We start from the raw sequence: 20,434 nt of genomic DNA on the forward strand, positions 1-20,434 counted from the left end.
ACCAAGTTATCTCACTAAGTGTTTAAGGTTTACAAATGTTACATCTGTTAGCTACAATATTGTGAAATCTGATAACTAGACCATTTATTAACGGGGAAAAAATCTAGATTCATTTATAAGTCAACTTTAAGATCATATAAGTGAAATTTTAGTGTCAAATTCATCATTATTTTAATAAATTTGTAGAATTCGTTGCGGAAGACTTACACTGTGGAAGTGATCACCCAACGACTTTTTGCTGTCTTCAACCAGCGGTCAAACAAAGATTTCCACTGGACAGTGTCCTGACTGAAGTGTAGAATGGAACAGCGGGTGACCGTCGCAGGTGATGCTTCTGTTAGGTCACTTGTCTCAAACATCAGTGCTGTAGTGTCTGTTAAATAATTTGTTTATTGTTAAGTATGTCTTCAATATCAACAGGATTAATAAAACGCAAGTCTTTCTGACATTATCAGCATTCCCTCTGTATAAACAACCTGTAACTGAAGACTTGGTACAGAAAGGTCTTGTCCATGTTGATTTTGTAAATATTCTACATTGACCATCATGTAGTGGGTGAATGAGTGTCCGTATGATAAAATTACATGTATTTATGGATGAAGGCCCTGTCCTGGAGGTTGAAGCCCCACAGTTGGGAGAAGGTAATAATGGAATTTACCTTGAAAGTAGAAGTCTTGGGTGTAAGCAAAAATGTATTTACCTTGAAGGTGGATGCCTCCACTGTTGGGTGTTGACAGCTTCTTCTCCTCATCAAACAGTGTGTTGAGACTATCAGCCCAGGTTGGGTGCATCACGCCATCCAATACGAGCCAGCGAAGTAAGACAGATGGGACCTCATGCTGACCTTTGTTCTTGCGGTCCTTGAGAGAGGTGATGTATGACTTGACAGCATCCGAAAGGAAACTGCTATCTTGTAGTAATTTAGGGAATAATCCTCCACACCACATCCCTTCTTTATAGCAACCAAGTAGCTGGAGGTATAAAACATTTGTAAATATCAGCCATATTTACCTCATCTTTATAGTAACCAGGTGGCTGGATGTATACAACAATTGTAAATATCAGCCATATTTACCTCATCTTTATAGTGACCAAGTGGCTGGAGGTATACAACAATTGTAAATATCAGCCATATTTACCTCATCTTTATAGTAACCAGGTGGCTGGAGGTATACAACAATTGTAAATATCAGCCATATTTACCTCATCTTTATAGTGACCAGGTGGCTGGAGGTATACAACAATTGTAAATATCAGCCATATTTACCTCATCTTTATAGTAACCAGGTGGCTGGAGGTATAAAACAATTGTAAATATCAGCCATATTTACCTCATCTTTATAGTAACCAGGTGGCTGGAGGTATACAACAATTGTAAATATCAGCCATATTTACCTCATCTTTATAGTGACCAGGTAGCTGGAGGTATACAACAATTGTAAATATCAGCCATATTTACCTCATCTTTATAGTAACCAGGTGGCTGGAGGTATACAACAATTGTAAATATCAGCCATATTTACCTCATCTTTATAGTGACCAGGTAGCTGGAGGTATACAACAACTGTAAGGAAGGCTGTAGAGAACTTAGTTTATGTAACATACCTGAAAAATTGGGAAGGCAGTAGGGGACATGGGATATGTAACTTAACCTGAAAAAATTTGGAAGGCAGTAGGGGTCATGGGACATGTAACTTACCTGCTAGGCAGGAAGGCAGTAGGGGACATGGGACATGTAACTAACCTGTTAGGCAGGAATGCAGTAGGGGACATGGGATATGTAACTTACCTGGCTGGGTGGGAAGGCAGTAGGGGACATGGGACATGTAACTTACCTGCTAGGCAGGAAGGCAGTAGGGGACATGGGATATGTAACTTACCTGGCTGGGTGGGAAGGCAGTAGGGGACATGGGACATGTAACTAACCTGTTAGGCAGGAATGCAGTAGGGGACATGGGATATGTAACTTACCTGGCTGGGTGGGAAGGCAGTAGGGGACATGGGACATGTAACTAACCTGTTAGGTGGGAATGCAGTAGGGGACATGGGATATGTAACTTACCTGGCTGGGTGGGAAGGCAGTAGGGGACATGGGACATGTAACTTACCTGCTAGGCCGGAAGGCAGTAGGGGACATTGGACATATAACTTACCTGGCTGGGTGGGAGGGCTGTAGGAGACAAACGTATGATGTCTACTTTGGGATGTTCAGCAAAATCCTTCGGACGTGATGCCTGCAGCTCCTGCATGGCATCGGAAACTTTTCCGAGAAGTCTCGACATTCTACGTAGTTTCTTGGTGGCCTTCTTTTCTGGAATTTGTTTCTCCATCTCTTCCACAATCTGTAGGTAGGGTAAATAAGGGTCAACATGGGAGAGACAGCATTCGTATCTAATCTTTATCAATACTCAACAATTTAGCTATGATGCTGTCCCACTAAATTAAGGGATAGAATATTTGTTTCCTTACATGTAATGAAGAGCAGATCATAAATTTTGGTGTTAAGAAGAGATGCAATTGAGTGCTTAAATAACAAAATTCATGATCTATTTAGGGGATAGTTTGCTTGTTTTTAATGCATGTACTGGAGATTAGATCATGCATTTGGTTTTAACATAAAAAAAAATTGAGTCTAAAAGTGATTCAGCCGTCCCAATGTCAACGAAGTCCAACAAAAACTAAGAGCTGCTAAGTTTTGTTTGAAACAGTCGCTCTCATGTTCTTAGCCGATCAAAAGATGTGCTATCTAACAATTACTTTAGAATTGATAAATACCTGGTCTGGATACCAAGTAGAGAGTCTTTTAAAACAATACCTGGTCTGGATACCAAGTAGAGAGTCTTTTAAAACAATACCTGGTCTGGATACCAAGTAGAGAGTCTTTTAAAACCTTGCATACCAACAGCATCAAAAATATTCATTCAAAGAAATATGACCTTAATTTCAATATTTTAAAATAAGGTAAAATCATAGCTTTGCTTAAACTGCTTGAATAAAACAAACTCTCCATTTTCATAATTATTTGAATTCGTTAATATTATAAATTACTGGTCAACAAGCATGGCATGCTTTCAAGATAATATCCTACACAAACTATAAATAAAAATTATGTATGAATTTATCGTATTATGTAGTGCAGTTAAAAAGCAAATAGGAATTAAAGTGCTAATTATATCTAGGACATATGAAGTTGTGATCTGGAGGAATGATGCTGTCAAACATAGCCAAGCACTGGCCAGTATGTATCTAACTTGGTCAATATAGGCACGCTGGTATTTGTGACAAAATCTAACATGATAAGACAGACTTATCAACTATATGTGGAAATGACAATAAGACGAAATTAGATTTTGAATTTTGTTCATAAAAAGTTGGTAAAAATTCCACCATTTTAAGGCAGATATCTCCATGGAAACCAAAGCATGACAGAAAGAAGAGGCCATGCATAAAATTTCTTGATTGCTCAAAACCTGAGAATTACAATAAGAAGGAGCACAACACTGACAGTATATATTTAACATGCACTGGCATCACTTATGTATTTTCTATTCCATACGCACAAGCAATGTGTCAAGCATAAATTTATCTAAATATGCTAAATATCAATAAATGACACCTGTATTTTTGTTTATGAGAAAAGTCTATCTTATATACACTTGCAATTTTAAACAGCATTGATCAACTTTGTTCATCAGGACAAGCTGGAAAACTCTTCATACTAGCAAGCGATCAATGTAGCCCTGGTCCACTGAGTTAATCAGAGGGAAATAAAGATTCAAACATATTTCATTCTGTTGGCTTCAAAAGACGGTCAAAACTGAAAAAAAAACCTTCTTCCCAGACTGATCAAGTTACTCTTGGTTATTCAGGAAAAATTTGTTAATGATATGAAGAAAACTAAAAAAATATCTTTGATAAAAACCTGAATGACCCTGCTCCTCAGAAAAAAAATGACTAAACTATACAAAATATTTTAATGAAAAACCATGAATGCCCCCGTTCCTATGAAAAAAATGTTTTTAATAGAAAATTAATGCCCTTGCTTCTAAGAAACAAGAGTTCCTCAGAACTGTATGTGTCACCTGCATAAAGTGTCACAGTCACCCAGAAATTGAACTGGATATGCAACGATCAACCATAAAGTTGTAATACCAAATTTCATTTCTATAACTTGAAGCATAACCAAAGAAAGTCAAGAAAACAATATTCCCAGAGAATTTTCAAAGTTCAAAGGGTCATAACTCAGCCAAGAAGGGTCACAGACAGCCAGCAATCAAAGTTAATCTGTACCCTTGCAACAAGAAGCCATATATCAAATTTCATTTCGATAACTCAAAGCATAAGCAAAAAAAGTCTGGAAAGCTTTCGTATGGACGACGCTGTCGCCGCCACCGCTGAGGCGTGACGATGGACAAAGTGATCCCTAAGTGTCCATCAGCTCTGCAGGCGACACAAAAAGTATCATTGTTTGACAAAATTCTAGGAAAAGTAATGATGATCTTGACCTTGGAAGTCTTTCACACAAAATTATCTAAGGAACCTTCCTTAGTCTCAATTTATTTTTAAGAAATCCCTGAAAAAAATTACTTAGTTAGAGAGATGACAATCTGATTCAGGATGGGACAAAAATCTCCACTACAACAGAGAGTTAGTAGAAAGTTGATACGGAATGGATTTGTAAAACTGGCTTATCAAGACATTGTTCTTTGTGATGATGAAAAAATAAGTGTATCTTTACACACTGGGGAAGACTGTGATGGATTTGTAACGACTATATATATATATATAATTAGTATCACTTTTACACCAAACTGAAATGTATGGTAAAAAATCAAGCCCCTAATTTTATTAACGACAAGGTCATGTTTTATTTTAAACAATTTTTTATATTTTTCCAATATGTATTTAAACAATATCATAACACCTTTATCACCATCTCATCAAACTACATTCCATCTAAGTGTACATAAGATTATAATACCGCTGAACAGCATTGTGATTTTACGACTGATTCATATATTCTTTTCCAGTGCAAATATGCTTCATACTGGTCATTTGTCTGACGGGGGTGACAGTACAGTCATTGAAACATCACACATAATATTCTGACTGGTTGTGATATAGGAACATCAGTTCAATACACATTACCGACCAGAAGAAAATATACCAAGACACAAATAAATTCTCTTAATAAAACATAAAACTCTTTGGAGTTTTAACAAAACAGTGACGTGACACTCCCACGCCATGATGTGTTGATGCTTTATGTGGAAACTGTCTAGTATTAGTAAAATCCTATATCATTTAAGGCTAGCATATCTAGGAGACACTTTCAGACAAACATGACTGGGACTGAAATACATGTTTTGATTATGTAGCATGTTTAACTCTAGTGCCAGCCTTAACCACTCTAGACATAGGTGACATAGTGCAACTAGGAGCAGCATGCAGTGAAAAATATGCAAAATTCAACAATGGTGAAGGTGTGCAATATGATACCTCCTCTTCCTCTCCCTCACTGTCTGCCAGTTCCCCAGGGTCCTCCTCCTGTTCATCCTAGAGTTAACACATTACACATGTACACATAACCTTTAACTCACAAGCATTATACAAGTGCATGATGACCTTGACCTTAATGACATCTACCTGATAACAATGGTTACAGTAGAAAATAACGGTATCTTGTCATTTATCCATTAACTAGAGTTAAACAGTAATGCGTATGTTAAATCCACAGACAAATCTAGACCTACCCGTAGTTTCTTTTTCTGCTTGCCATGGATGACAAAGTCAGTGTTGAGTTCATCCTTGGAGTGATCCGGGGCAAATAACAGATAGTTGAGTCTGTTGTAGGCTCTGCCCAGCGTTGTACAACAGGTTGTCTTCCCACTGCCTGCTGGTCCACACAGAATCACACTCTTCTTCATCTGGAGGGCTGTGTTTAACTGTAGGATCTGTGGACAAAGCATATATGAATCTAAACATACCTGTAAGACATGAATGCTAACTGTCCCATGTATATAAGAATTGATTTCATTTGAATTTGTAGAAGTTGTTGAATTAACTTTTGACTCTTTAACATTGACCGATGACAACATTTTAGAAATCAGATAAAGTGTAGAACTGTAAGTTACACTATGGGGGTAAATGTTCAGGCAGTGTGACTTACCTTGTGAAGAAGTGGTTCAGAATCTGTCAGGCTGTCTAACACAAGTTAGGCAGTGTGACTTACCTTGTGAAGAAGTGGTTCAGAATCTGTCAGGCTGTCTAACATAAGTAAGGCAGTGTGACTTACCTTGTGAAGAAGTGGTTCAGATTCAGCTAGGCTGTCTTCCTTCAGTTGATCCTGGACAGTCCTCTTCATTAATGTATTGAAAGAGGTTGTAGTGTCCATGTTGTTAGAACTTGCTGGGAACACGTTACGGAGATTACTGGTAAATATGTCTCTATCTTCATCCGTCTCTAAGGCTGGCAACAAGATGTTCCGCAGTGCATGTACCAGACAATGTTCCTCCAGATTTCTACGTTCTGATGCGGTCTGGGGGATGGGTTGTGGTTTCTCCCGCGGTGATGGGCTAGAGATGTCAGGACTCCGTGGTGACTGTGGTTGAGGACTTTTTGGTGACGTAGGAGTGCTGCTGGATCCTGATCTTGGAGAGTTTGGTTCTGTTAGATATAACAGTAATACTACATATCAAACGTTTTTGTTAATTTGCCAATCATCTGTTCATCTGACAAGTTTTTTTCACAGGAACTGCTCATCAGCTTGACCTAATTATTGTCCATCTGGTTATATATCAACGCCACTATAGAATTATCACTGACCATTGTTCATCTAAAGTCACTCAGTGAAACTAACACCTTGTAGCCATAGATACTGATAAGTTCAATTAGTTTTTTTCCCACTTATATGATAGAAGTCAAAGATTTATCACTATTTTTTTTTTTTTTTTACATGTAGAATACCTGAGATTGCTGTGAAGTGACGACAGAATGCTGTGTTATGTAGAGCATTGGACGCAGATATGAGGATGGTTTTCAAATCCTTCACCCCAAAATGGTAGTGGTTCTTCCTTGGTAGCTGAAATGGTAAATTTCATTGCATTACAAATGTGTAATAAGATAAGATCAAATATTTATGATATTTATTCTTGAAATTTACAACAATTTTTAGGTTTACATCATCAAATAATTAAAAACATGTGCATCTATTAAGGAATGGGTCCCAGCCATGTAAAAATCAATTACCAAGTCTTTTACAAAGTCCTTATACCCCTTGTAGATATGATAAGATTAAGAAGCCAATGGATTTAGATCTGTAGCCCACTTTTTGCGCCTGATGAAAAAGAGTTAATCTGAAATTCATTTAATCTGTAGATGGAGATTCAGAAATTCTCAAGTAGATATACGTGGGGAAAATTTACCTGTATTTTCAACATCCTAAGGAGCTGGTCAAGTTTCCTTGCCCAATGCTTTGTCTCCTTAAATCCATGATTACACAAGAGCACCTCAGCAATCTGCTGTTTGTCTGGGATGATCATGGCACAAGGCCTCATCAGCAACTGGATCATAGAGAAAAAACATGTTATAAATCAGGGCTCTCGATCTGCCAGATTTGGGGCTGATATTCCCAATGAAAAATAGTATCTTTTTTTCCCAATTTAGACCCCAGGTTTTCACAATTCTAAGGAAAACAACGCTATTTTTCCCAATTCTAAGGGCCCTGGGCCCCAGTCCCAAAATGGAGTGTGAGAGCCCTGTAAATAATCCAACTTATAGACTTTACTGAGAATTCAAGACAGAACATGGTGTTTTACATGCAAGATTTCACAATCCAGATATAAAGGTAGTATACCAGGTTAACAAGCTTTCTTGTCTATGTTACATTAAATGTCAGTAAAATGACATGTACTGGTGTGATAAATCTCTAAATCCAATTAGTAGTTAAAGATAAATGAAATATATGAAAGAAATGAAATACTCTGCTAACCAAAGAATGCAGAAATTTACATAAGGGAGATAACCCCAGGTACCTACTCTGTACACCTCTGGCATGTCTGCAGCAATAGACCGCTGTGTGTTAAGTGTCATGAAGCATCCAAAATTAGCACTAGCATGAACAAGCTTTCCATTGAACATGATGTTACCAAGGTAACGATGTGTGTAAACTCTCTCAGAGTTGAGCCTGCTGTAATCATCAGCAGTTGGTTTTGTGTTCTTGATGCGTGATCGCACATATTCATAGAACAGGGGTGGCGGACGATTCGACTTGTAAAGATCTGACTCCTTAATATCAATTTCCTTTTCTATTGAGTGACGGCGCCGTCGCAAGTCCTTCTCTGCTATCCAAGTATCCTCAAAGTAGGTAACTAATCCTTTCTCCTGTAGAAACACAACATTTTTTTTAACTCTCCTGATAATACAATTAAATTTTAAAAAGTGTAAATGTCATTGTAACTAAAACTCTTATATTAAAATTGGTAGCCACTTCTTTTTCATGATTTCATAAAAAATAAAATATATTGTTCAAAATGTATCAATAGTTCAACCACACTGTGCTTCTTTTTTGAAATATATAGTAATCGTATTGTTATGAAAAACTAGAAAATGTCTGTAGGACATGAATGCCCCCGCCCCCCATGTGAAATAATAGTGAAAGGTCCGAATGAAGTTGTTAGGTGGTATATACTGATTTGGGACGCGACGCGATGCGACGGGACGGGACGGGACGGGACGGGACGGACGGACATGGGCAACACTATATGACCCCGGCCATAAATGGCGGGGGCATAAAAAAAAACTAATTTTGGATGCTTTTAAAATAGCGATCTGAAAGATCGCGGCATTATTTACGCAGAAAATTGCCGCTAGAGGGCTCTAAGTCTTTTCGATATTTCAGCCAATGAGAAGGCCAGGATCGGTAAATTTTGTCTGAAAGGCCGTCGCAATAGGCTATGTGTACTGAGTATGTTTAGCCTAAAAAGCCAGTGTTTTAAAATGTGATTTCTGTGTGTAGTACTTACATTGAATCCATGTGGCACAGTGTTTTGTCGCTCAATACCAGCTGTGCCTATGTTTGATGGTAGAGGATGGAGAGTGGTCAAGGAGTTACGTCTGACCACCTTGTCTCCAACACCAGTTTTCTACAATACAAATCATCAAAATCAGACAAAGTACCCTACTTACTCTCGAAACAGGAGAGTTAGAACCTAGATGTCTTTAAAGAGGATTAATTTGAAATCATATTCAATTCAGGAGCGCTCTTTCTTCTGCTCCTACATTTAAGCAGAACTTTCAAGAACTTTTCAAGAATATTTTTTTTCCTGACACATATTTTGATTATAGAAATTCAATTAATGATGTCTTCTAACATACCTCCATCATTAAATTCAATACATTATACTTTGGAAAATAACTATAAAAAAGACAAGATAAAAGTGGCATGCTCTTAGTCATGTAACCTAATACCTAACTCACTTGATCATGATATATCTTAAGCTGGTCACATTAAAAACCTTAAATTGTGTCCGTACAACTAAAACACTGATTATTAACTAAAATGTAATAAAATAGCATGCATTGTGAAGATGGAAGGGGGTGGGAGTACCTTGGGTACTAGGGAACTGGAGGTATTGAAGTTACTGTTGTGGGGGGACATGGTAGGGGGGAGTTCCTGAGAGTATAGTTGATACTGGATGTGCTGCTGTAGGTTGGGAGAGGGGATATGCCAAATGTATTGAGGTACTCAAGGTATTGAGGGTATTAGGGAGTACTGAGGGCCCAGGGGCAAAGAGGAAAGTTAGGGCACTGGAGAGATAGAATTGGAGGCACTTGAAGGTATCAAACATACTGAGGGTTCAAGAGGTGCTGGCAGCACAGAATGCATTGGAGCTGCTAGAAGTTCAGATACTTGGAGGCTTGAAGATGAGAATTTGGAGGGTTCTGGTGTTATTTGGAGCTTGGAGGACAATGGAGGTCTATGAGTGTTTGAGTAACTGATTGTACTGTAGTGTTGAGTAAACAAATGGTTCTTTTTTGGGTTGTGTAATCATTGAAGGATCTGGGGGTACCAGGGGTACAAAGAAAGTGCTGGAATGCAGTAGGGGTACTGTAGTGTGGGACCTTGAAGTACAAGAATTCAAATTATACAAGAGGTGCTTGGGTCACCGGGGCAAAGCATGGGGCACAGAGGACACTGGAAGGGCTTTGATTCTAGTGACACCAAGGATGTGACTGGGATACAGGCAATGGGTGCTGGACACAGTCAGAGCACTGAAGACTTTGAAATACTGAGATCATTGGAGGCATTGAGGATCCAGGGGGTACGGAGGACACTGAGGGTGCTGGAGATTCAAGGGGCATATCTTGGAAACGTTTGTGCACTATGGGTACTGAGAGCACTGAAAGTAACAAGGAAATAATGGGCTGGGATATCTAACCCAGAGCTAAAAGCAAGCAATGATGGACATTGGTTATTGTGGCACTGAGGCATTGAAAAATACAGGGACTAAAGATGGAAGTGGATTCTTCAGAATTCCATATTGGAGATGGAAATGGAATTAAAGCAGGCACTGAAGAACATAGAATGAGAGGAGTTATATTCTGTTGCCTTTCAAGACATTAAGCAGCTCAGTTAACCACAACAAATTGGGACAGAACATAGAAAGGGGTTGTACAAGCATGCTTTATTGTAAGTCCTTCTGACATCATCTGGGCACGAGATGACTCAATTAAACTTTAGATAATGAACTCACTCTGACAGAAAGGAGGTCTTTACAGTGGCATTGATATCTGCAGCATATACAACAACATAGCTAGCTGGGCAAAGGCAGGTATATATATACACTTGGCAGGGGCACATATGGCTTGGGCGATCACTGTGTGGGGTGGGGTGGGGGTGGGGGGTTGAGGGGTCAGGGAGGGCAGAGGTAGCTGGCGACAATGCAGGGCCATAGATAAATGGGACCATCACCTGTGTTTAGATAGCTTCGGCCATTGCAGAGGCATAGATAAATGGGCCCATACAAAATGCATAAACAATTGAACCAGCTGACAGACATAGATAGTTATGATCGTAGTCCTGATCATACTGCAATATCTAACATGCAAAAGCTGCTAGCAAAAGAATTTGGTCTCAACAGTGGAAAAGCAGACATTGGCAAGCGTAACCACTGTAGTGTTCACCGAGTAAAGCAGTCCTAGCTATCTACATATTGTCACATACCAACAGAAAACGGCTCTGGAAAGTGAGAAAGCTTTTTATAGTAAACACCATACAAAATTTATGATTAGCTAATATCACATACAAAGTGTATTTAAAAGGTTAATTTACCAGCATACTTCTTATGTCAAACAAGATCAATTTATCAAATCATAAAGATTCTTTTACTGTATTTGTGATGAAGAAGGCTTGTGTGCATGAAATGTTATCTGACCCTTTTCTCTACTGAGTGTTATGTTATCTGCCTTTGTCCCTGTGAATAGCTGTGTTATCTCCCCTCCTCCCTGTGAACAGTATTGTTATCTCCCTTTGTCTCTATGGATAGTTGGGTTATTTCCCCTTTTCGCTGTGTAATGTTGCATCTCGTCTCTGTGGAGAGTGGTGTTATCTACCTTTATCACTGTGGAGATTTGTTTAATCTCCTTGTCCCTTTGGAGTGTTGTGTTATCTCCCCTTGTCCCTGTGGAGAGTTGTGTTATCTCCCCTTGTCCCTGTGGAGAGTTGTGTTATTTACCTTTGTACCTTTGGAGTGTTGTATTATCTCCCCTTGTCCCTGTGGAGAGTTGTGTTAATTATCTTCGTCCCTTTGGAGAGTTGTGTTAATTATCTTCGTCCCTTTGGAGTGTTGTGTTATCTCCCTTTGTCCCTGTGGAGCATTGTTATCTCCCCTTGTCCTTGTTGAAGGTTGTATTACAAATGTTTTCCCCCCTCCCTGTCCTTGTTACATGTATTATTTACCCTTGTCCCTATAGGGAGTTGTGTTATTTCCTTTTCTCTCTTTTGAGAGTTGTGTTATCTGCCCTTGTTCTTGTGAAGAGCACATATCCTGCCTATTTCAAAGAGTTAGTTCCCCTACTTATGTTGTACACACAGCTTGCCTCTGTAGAGGAGTTACTTCCACTACTTGTTACATACGTACTTTGTCTTGGCGGGCCTGACCCCTGATCATGTACTGGTTTTCACTGGATAGCTGAAGAGTACGGAGTGCAGTCCTAAGGTAGTCAAGGTGCTGGGCTGCCACGGACATTAGTCCTGATAACAAGATCGTGGTGATTTATTTAGATTTCGTGTGTTCATGTTATACCCATATATAGTATTTTTCTATTCCTGACTTCAAAAAATTAAATCTTCAGTTTAGGACAGATACCAGTGTTTCAACAATATATAAACTTACCTTGTGTGAGACGGTCAGTGTCATCAAATAATGTCCAGCAGCCAGACTGGACAGTGCCCAACATAATCTGTATGATGATTTCAACTGTCATTTCCTCGTTACAATTGACAGTATACATGGCACACCCAAATATCTGTAAGAGTTAACCAAGTCATCACTTTGGATACATGACTATCCATATTGGAGAACTGTTTATAAATTTCTGCAACAGTTAAACCCACATGACCCACCATCATGAGCACATCCAACATTGTGACAACCTTCAAACATACCACAGTTCATCCCTAGACAAATCATATCAAACGATATACTATACATATCTACAACACATAACCTCTCCCTTAAAAAGAGATATAAGACTGTGTGAAAAATTCTGCTGATGAATAAAATGTATGGTATTTCTTGTCAAAGGTGTTTGCTGTCATGTTGAAAATTTATTATAAGTACATGTCCGTGTTCATCATTCATATTTGTCAACATGAAGACAGAAGTTAAAACCGTGACAAACCTTGGCGAGTTCCTTGATGGTTTCAGACTTTCCGGTACCTGGTGGTCCGACAAGTGTGCCCGCATGGTAGTTACGGAGCGACTGTGTGAGAGAGATGAACGCACGGTGTGTGAGAGGAGTGAGAACAAGACGGCTCACTGGTCCCTGGTACTCGTAGTCATACTGGAATGTATTCCCAAGCTGCTGTACGCAACACAGACCAAACTGATAGTCTGTTGACACCACTGTCTTAGTCCGTGTCAACTTGGGTGGTTCCTCTGAAATATCAGGTACGTGATGTTTTCATACACCTTTCAATTAACTGTAATTATTGCACAAAATTTAAGCAATACAATACACTTGTGATAAATATTTTCTTCACAAATACTTGTAATATTTCCTATCACAGATTGTGGGTGCATTTCATTTCCATTGCATTAACCCATTAAAATTAGATAATGAATTTAAATGAATTATTCAAAATGAGTCAATTTGTCTATAAAACAGAATTTTGATATACAGTACAAAACCACTTTGTGTACATGACAGGTAAAGATTTGTGATACAATAAAGATCATCTAGGTTACTTTGGTACATACCAATAGTGGTTTCCACGCGGACCTTAGTAGCCAGAGCTTTAGAAGTCCGTCTTCCTCGCCCAGCCTTGCGTTGACTGACAGGTGTCTGGTTGGTGGGAGGTGCTGGCTGTATCTCTAGCTCCTCCCTCTTTGCACGCAGTACGGTTTGTATATCAATGTGGTAGTGCATCTCTCTCAGCCATTCAAAGTTCCCAGTCCCTACCAAACCTGATGACAACACACCTGTAGAAAGCAAAAAGAGGCTTTTGTTTTAGATATTAATTTGAAAGATTTAAACTTTAAAAAATTATTGGACGCATTTTCGAATTGTTCCACTGAATTTAACAGTGGTAAGTACTTACATTCCAGAACGTCACGTTGATGGATGGTCTGGGTGACAAGGTTACACAGCAAGCGATGCAGTCTTTGCTTGGTACAAGCTGGTAATGATCCATTGAAGGAGTAACTCTCTCGTATCAGTTCTACATACTGATCATACTTGGAGTTTATACTGGACCTACACAGAAAAATAGACGTCACTAGTGACAAAACAATAGTAAGTAAAGTATACCTATCTCATCTGTACAACATATATATATATATATCACCTATATAACATACCTAACTCACCTGTACAGTATATAAATCACACCTGTACAGTACATTCAAATGTATATCATATTTATACATTTTACCTTAATCATTAGTACAGTATATAAAGTGCTTACATTACACCTATACTTACTTAAGGCTATGTAATTCATCAGCCTCCCCATTTTCTAGTGCACGGTTGACAGCACGTGCCCACATGACGGCCTCTGCCACTAAGACGCACTGGGCTGGGAAACGTAGCAGCCAATGTCGGAATGTAAGTTTGATGTCTCCTGTGATCCTCTCCTCCTCGGAGCCTCTTCGCTCTGTTGTCAGACGCGAGATCTCCTCCAGCAGGTGAATTGGCTGTCGGGAACCTAAAAATAATATATATTTTTAAAATTATTTCAAGAAAATCTTTCCTTTTTATTAACTTTTTCAGAACAAATTTTAGAATTGAATGAATTTGACGTACTCTGGATGGCCATACTTTCATTGAAGATCTCCCTACCTTCATCCATGCGTGCCTGTATACACTTTTGCAGCATGAGTGCCATGGTGTTTTTCATGATGGCCTCCATACTTTTGAACCAGCGTGTGGCCTTCGGGAATGCTTGTACTCTGGTATAGAGTGGCACTTCCTCCCCAAGGGCTCCATGCATGGTAGTCACCTCCAACTTGTCCGCTGTAAAATGGAAAAATGTAGAAATACTTTCACAAATTGTTCATACATCTTATTTAATGTATGATGTGAACTTTAGAATATACACATGTACTTGATGCTCTTCTTTGATTCTCAGACACATGAAAGTCATGAAATAAGCTGAATTACATGGCTCAAGTGCACCACACACACACACACACGGCTTTGACATTTTCTTCACAAGATTTCAAAATTTAGGCCTTTAACATCTGTCATTTCACAAAATAGCTGTATGGACAGTTAAAACCACTGTTTAGCTCTACAGTGTCTAATTCTAAATTTGTACTGATAGGTGCTCTTCACTCACATATCTTAAGTAAGATCTGTTTCTAATTATAGATATTTAATCTATCAAAGACCATTATTAGAATTAGTGATGAAATATTTCATCACGAACTTAAAAATAGTTTTGTCTTTTCTTCAATACTCCAGTATCAATGAAATGTCAAGTATGACTGTAAGCCACAAGTCCGATCACATGACTTGTAAAAGGTATACCATTGAGGGCAAAGTCCAGCTCTGTACTAATACTAGAGGTTCCTGGTGGAAGATCAAAAGTCAGTGACTCCACTCCTGGGAAACATTTCTTGGCAGTTGGTAGCATTAACCTTGGATTCCTTGATATTCCAAGTAAGTCAATGAGCTCATCGTTACTGAGGAAGTAAAGACGAGGAAATTCCATCCTCGATGTTTCCAAGACTCCCTCCAGGTGTTTGAGGATTTCCTCCTAGTGATGAAATAGAACAAAATTATTTTCTAAGGAATAAGCTTGGATCTCTCTGTGGAGGAATAAGAATTTTCCTTGTACTTAAGTGGCATAGAATTATCCTCTGAAATAGCTACTTTCTATGGGAATTGTAAAATTTCATCTCCTCTGTACAGATCCAAATAATGAATGGGAGTTAGCTCTGCTAAAGAGATTTTCCAGATATGATACATTTTAAATGGAGTATGACAGACTGATATGGGTAATATCAAATCCCCTCTTTACAACCTCCCCCACCTACCCCCTCACCCCCAACACCCCTTTAAAGTTGTGCCCTTTATAACCAAACCCCCCCACCTACCCCCTCTCCCACCACCCCTATAAAGTTGTGCCCTCTATAACCCCCCACCTACCCCCTCACCCCCACTACCCCTATAAAGTTGTGCCCTCTATAACCCCCCACCTACCCCCTCACCCCCACCACCCCTATAACATTGTGCCCTCTATAAACCCCCACCTACCCCCTCACCCCACCACCCCTATAACATTGTGCCCTCTATAACCCCCCCCCCCCGACCCCCTCACCCCTATAAAATTGCAGGGTTATAAAAAGAAGTCATTAATCATTGTACCTGACTTTCGATGAGATTTAGGAACAGAGCCCTTAGGTTGTCTCCCTGTAACAGACGGTACCCTTTCTCTCCCCTCTTCCTGTGCACCACTGTCAGAATCTTAGAATCATTTGACACTACTCGCATCCAGTCCTGTTAAGAAACAACAATTTCAACATTGAAATAAAGTACAGTATTGTGTCCCTTTCTTTTAAAAAAAAAACAAACACACAAAGGACAAAACTTTCTGTGAGAAACACAAATATAATAAAGGACAAGGAGACAACTTTCTTCTACACCACATTTTGAAGAACTATCGTCTTCTCCTTCAGATAACTTTGATAACTGGTTGGCAAACTGAACCAGCGCCCTCAAAATCACTGAACATTTTACACAGTCAAAATGTGATATTCATTCGTCCTGAAATAGATGACACTTGATGTGATAGGATCAATAAATTACCTTAAATTTTCCATGAATTGTCTCAAACTTATGACTGTGGGCCTGAAACTTCTTGTACAGCTCTGACCTCTCAAAGATCTTCAGGAGGTAAAGCCACTACAAAGAAACATCAAGAAATACAGCATTAATCAATCTGAGGATATTTATGTTATTCACTATTTTCTCAATTTATATTTAAACTTTAGAATGATTACTATTCTCACATAATACAAAGCCTAGAAATACTTATTCATTCTTCTTTTTTGAAAATTTTATTTTATTCTTAGATTTAGTCGCAATATATATAAAAAATTATTATACATTATTTTAACATTCTTATCAAAAACAGATGGTAGTGCATGCAGAAACATGCCATTTTAACGGTTGTGTAATTCTCAATTTTTTTCCCAAGATCTTTACACTAGGATAGCAGTGAATGTGTACATTTTTCTACCTAAGGTGTTACACACAGATGACCACACTAAGACAGAAGTGTACCTTTGTCTGACAGGTGTAACCGAGGTATTACACTAAGATGACTACACTAAGTTGACTACACTAAGATGACTACACTAAGATGACTACACTAAGACAGAAGTGTGACTTTGTCTGACAGGTGTAACCAAGGTACTACACTAAGATGACTACACTAAGATGACTACACTAAGATGACCACACTAAGATGACTACACTAAGAGTACCACACTAAAACAAGGATGTCCTATTTCTAACAGGTGTATCAGAGTTATTACACTAGAATAACTACACTTAGACAGAAGTGTACCTTTGTCTGACAGGTGTAACCAAGGTACTACACTAAGACAGAAAAGTACCCTTTTCTGACAGGTGTAACTGAGGTATTACAATAAGATGACTACACTAGAATAACTACACTTAGACAGAAGTGTACCTTTGTCTGACAGGTGTAACTGAGGTACTACACTAAGACAGAAGTATACCTTTTTCTGACAGGTGTACCACAGGTCTGTGATTTCCTCCACCTGTTTTAATGCTGTATGCCAATACTCCACCAGAAGACTCATGTCGCCTAGGTATGGTGATTGCATCATTGAATTTATAGAGATACGGGAATGCTGAAAATCAAATAAAATTGTGATTATCTCTCTTTCCATCAGTCATTGTTTCTAATCTTTAGGATTACATAAATCAATTGTATTAAGACTTGTTGTTTTTTTTTTGTAATCAACAGAGAGGTCTGATTTGATAATCAGTAATTTGGATGGTAAACTTGAGATATCCTGTTATCTACACTTTCAGCTGATGAAGATGCTACACAATATATCAAGGTTGTCACTTTTGAGGGTTTAAATTTTTGTGGTTTTACCAAAAGTTTAAAGTAAAAATGAATTCATTTCTCACAGAAATCATAAAAAAAGACAATAATTTCTCAGTCCATTTTATTTGTTATGAAACTGACTATAACTTCTTGGTCCATTTTGATTTTTTATGAAATAGTCCATAATTTCTAGGTCTATCTAATTTTTCATGAAACAGACTTTAATTTCTCAGTCCATTTATATTTTCATGAAAGGGACTATAATTTCTCATTCCATTTTACTTTTCATGAAACAGACTATGATTTCTCAGTCCATGTCTAATCACTGGATTTTTATTCCATCCTCAAATAAAACCATCTTTATAGTGTATATCCGATGCAACCAGTGATGACCTTTAACCTCACCTGTAATTGGTACTTGAGGTCATCCACTTCAATGAGAATAAAGAAATCATCATCTCGTACATTGAGGCCCTGAGGTTCGCCTACTTGTGCTGCAGCACGCTCCTGGCGATATTTCTCCAGTTTTGTGCGGCGTCGAGGGCTGCTTGGTTTCTTAATTATGTCTATCAATTAACACAGGAAAAAATTCTTTCAATGAAAAATATACCAGAATTTATAATACCCATACAATATTCCTGCTTCAGTGTGATGCCAAGTTCATTATTGAAAATGAGACTTGACAGCAGTTGAGTGCCTGGTGGCAAATACAAGCTTCAAAAGGGTAGGTTATTATCAAGTGAATTTTCTTTTTATTTTGATTAAGGAAAATATGTTGTTGAGATTTTGAAAGGACATTTAAAAAAATATACGACTAATTTCCAAGCATGCTACATGCAAAATTTAATAAAATTGGTAATCTAAGCCAATGTCGCTGGACAAGCTATACTAATCTGGAACACTACTAAAATATCTTCTAATAGAATATCTTGCTGATGTCATTTAGATATGATAAAAAGATATCAATATTTATCATTGTTGTGGGACAAGCAATTTATTCCAGATTGCCAATAATTTGTTTAAAATTTACAAATTTTTTTTTCAAAAATTCAAGAATGTTTTTGCTGGGTTTATCACCCGTGACCAGTCAGGATCGTTTTTGGGGAGAGTCTCCGTGTAGAAGCTGGTAAATTTAGGAATAAAGAGCTGAATGTACCATGTACAATGAAGTGGGACACTGTATTACAAGGTAATCATTTGTATAAAAAATAGGTTATAATTTCATACATGCTGTACAGCTGTAAGTGAGAGACTTTGTTTAGTTATATGAGGTATGCTATTATCACACTACAGTCAACCATGCAGCAACAGCATCACTACAAAATCAGGCATTAAAAACTAATTTTTTTACCTTGATGGTTTTAAATATATTTGTGAATATTCATCTTTGTTCACTCTGAATAATTTGGTTACTTCTTCACAACAAATCAAAACAAGAACACATTTTTTTTTGTTCTTGAATTAACAAACTAAAATCTTCAAGACAATATTTTTAAAAAAAAAAAAAATTATTTCTAGAACTGGTTTAAGATTGCAAGAGAATTCAACTCTAGAGTGATTTTGGCATTAGTTACATCAAGTCACCTCAATGTTAATTTTGTTACAAATTTTCACACAAATATTTAAAACTCAGACAAAATGTACATCTCTATAATGTTGCATGCTTTTTAACTGTCATTAAGAAATGCTGAGATGTTACATTGTTAATAAAATTTGTCAGACAAGATTTTGCCACAAATAAAAAAAAAAACTCTGATGAAGTCAACGTTTATTTGCACAAATCAGTCCTTTTACTTGAGTTCTGATTGCTACTGTTGGTATGTACTAACCATGCAGTCAGTTTTCCTACTGTTTATATCAATCAAAGCTAACACATATTTCACATAAAATATCACAGTTACCAAACGAAAATACAGCAAGTTCTCTCAAAGAGCCATATTTTTACTTACAGATAACAATATTAGAAAAGCAAACACAATATCATTAGCCACTATGAGTTCATCACCTTGGATGGTAGGGTTAGGGTTGAGGTGTAGGTGAGGATCACACACACTGGGGTTGTCTCCCCTTGTGACAAACGTGAGTAATTAGGACATGTTCAGTACATATTTACCCATATCAGCAGAATCCTCTAACTTCTTTTTCTGATCTGTAGGTGGGAATGTTACATTAGGGATGTTCTCTATTCCTTACAATTACTTCCCTTTGTTGTCTATAGTTATGTTATGTGAAAAGACGTTTTCATGTCAGAAAAACAAACAATAGCCACCATTAATGCATTCAGTAAAAACTTTTAAATGTAATTTGTTGTATGTTATCTGCTATGTGTTATGTGTTATCTGTTATGTGTTGTATGTTGTGTATTGTATGTTGTGTGTCATCTGCTGTGTGTTATCTGCTATGTGTTATCTGTTATGTGTTGTATGTCATGTGTCGTCTGCTGTGTGTTATGTGTTATGTGTTGTATGTTGTGTGTCGTCTGCTATGTGTTATCTGTTATGTGTTGTATGTCGTGTGTCATCTGCTGTGTGTTATCTGTTATGTGTTGTATGTTGTGTGTTGTCTGCTGTGTGTTATCTGTTATGTGTCATATGTTGTGTGTCGTCTGCTGTGTGTTATCTGCTA

The 20,434-nt window shown here is 37.9% G+C and overlaps 1 protein-coding gene across 1 annotated transcript in view; it reads right to left on the minus strand.

Moving 5' to 3' along the window:
• Window positions 1–20,434, minus strand: part of LOC132553644 (dynein heavy chain domain-containing protein 1-like) — an 87,988-nt gene that overhangs the window by 42,924 nt on the left and 24,630 nt on the right. The window contains exons 30-53 of the mRNA XM_060217904.1: window positions 18,215–18,375; window positions 17,472–17,606; window positions 16,534–16,629; window positions 16,093–16,224; window positions 15,253–15,481; window positions 14,563–14,736; window positions 14,206–14,428; window positions 13,823–13,977; window positions 13,482–13,703; window positions 12,904–13,160; window positions 12,396–12,528; window positions 12,141–12,253; window positions 9,404–9,415; window positions 9,024–9,143; window positions 8,038–8,382; window positions 7,425–7,562; window positions 6,967–7,081; window positions 6,233–6,666; window positions 5,754–5,954; window positions 5,520–5,547; window positions 3,899–3,909; window positions 2,154–2,342; window positions 701–971; window positions 208–373 (exon numbers count right to left, since the gene is read on the minus strand). Coding sequence (XP_060073887.1) covers window positions 208–373; window positions 701–971; window positions 2,154–2,342; window positions 3,899–3,909; window positions 5,520–5,547; window positions 5,754–5,954; window positions 6,233–6,666; window positions 6,967–7,081; window positions 7,425–7,562; window positions 8,038–8,382; window positions 9,024–9,143; window positions 9,404–9,415; window positions 12,141–12,253; window positions 12,396–12,528; window positions 12,904–13,160; window positions 13,482–13,703; window positions 13,823–13,977; window positions 14,206–14,428; window positions 14,563–14,736; window positions 15,253–15,481; window positions 16,093–16,224; window positions 16,534–16,629; window positions 17,472–17,606; window positions 18,215–18,375 — 4,060 coding nt within the window. The remainder of the gene's footprint in view (window positions 1–207; window positions 374–700; window positions 972–2,153; window positions 2,343–3,898; window positions 3,910–5,519; window positions 5,548–5,753; window positions 5,955–6,232; window positions 6,667–6,966; window positions 7,082–7,424; window positions 7,563–8,037; window positions 8,383–9,023; window positions 9,144–9,403; window positions 9,416–12,140; window positions 12,254–12,395; window positions 12,529–12,903; window positions 13,161–13,481; window positions 13,704–13,822; window positions 13,978–14,205; window positions 14,429–14,562; window positions 14,737–15,252; window positions 15,482–16,092; window positions 16,225–16,533; window positions 16,630–17,471; window positions 17,607–18,214; window positions 18,376–20,434) is intronic.

The sequence above is a fragment of the Ylistrum balloti genome, unplaced genomic scaffold (assembly GCF_031769215.1).
Source record: "Ylistrum balloti isolate Yb309-2 unplaced genomic scaffold, AGI_CSIRO_Ybal_v1 Utg370342, whole genome shotgun sequence".
NCBI classification, from domain to species: Eukaryota; Metazoa; Mollusca; class Bivalvia; order Pectinida; family Pectinidae; genus Ylistrum; species Ylistrum balloti.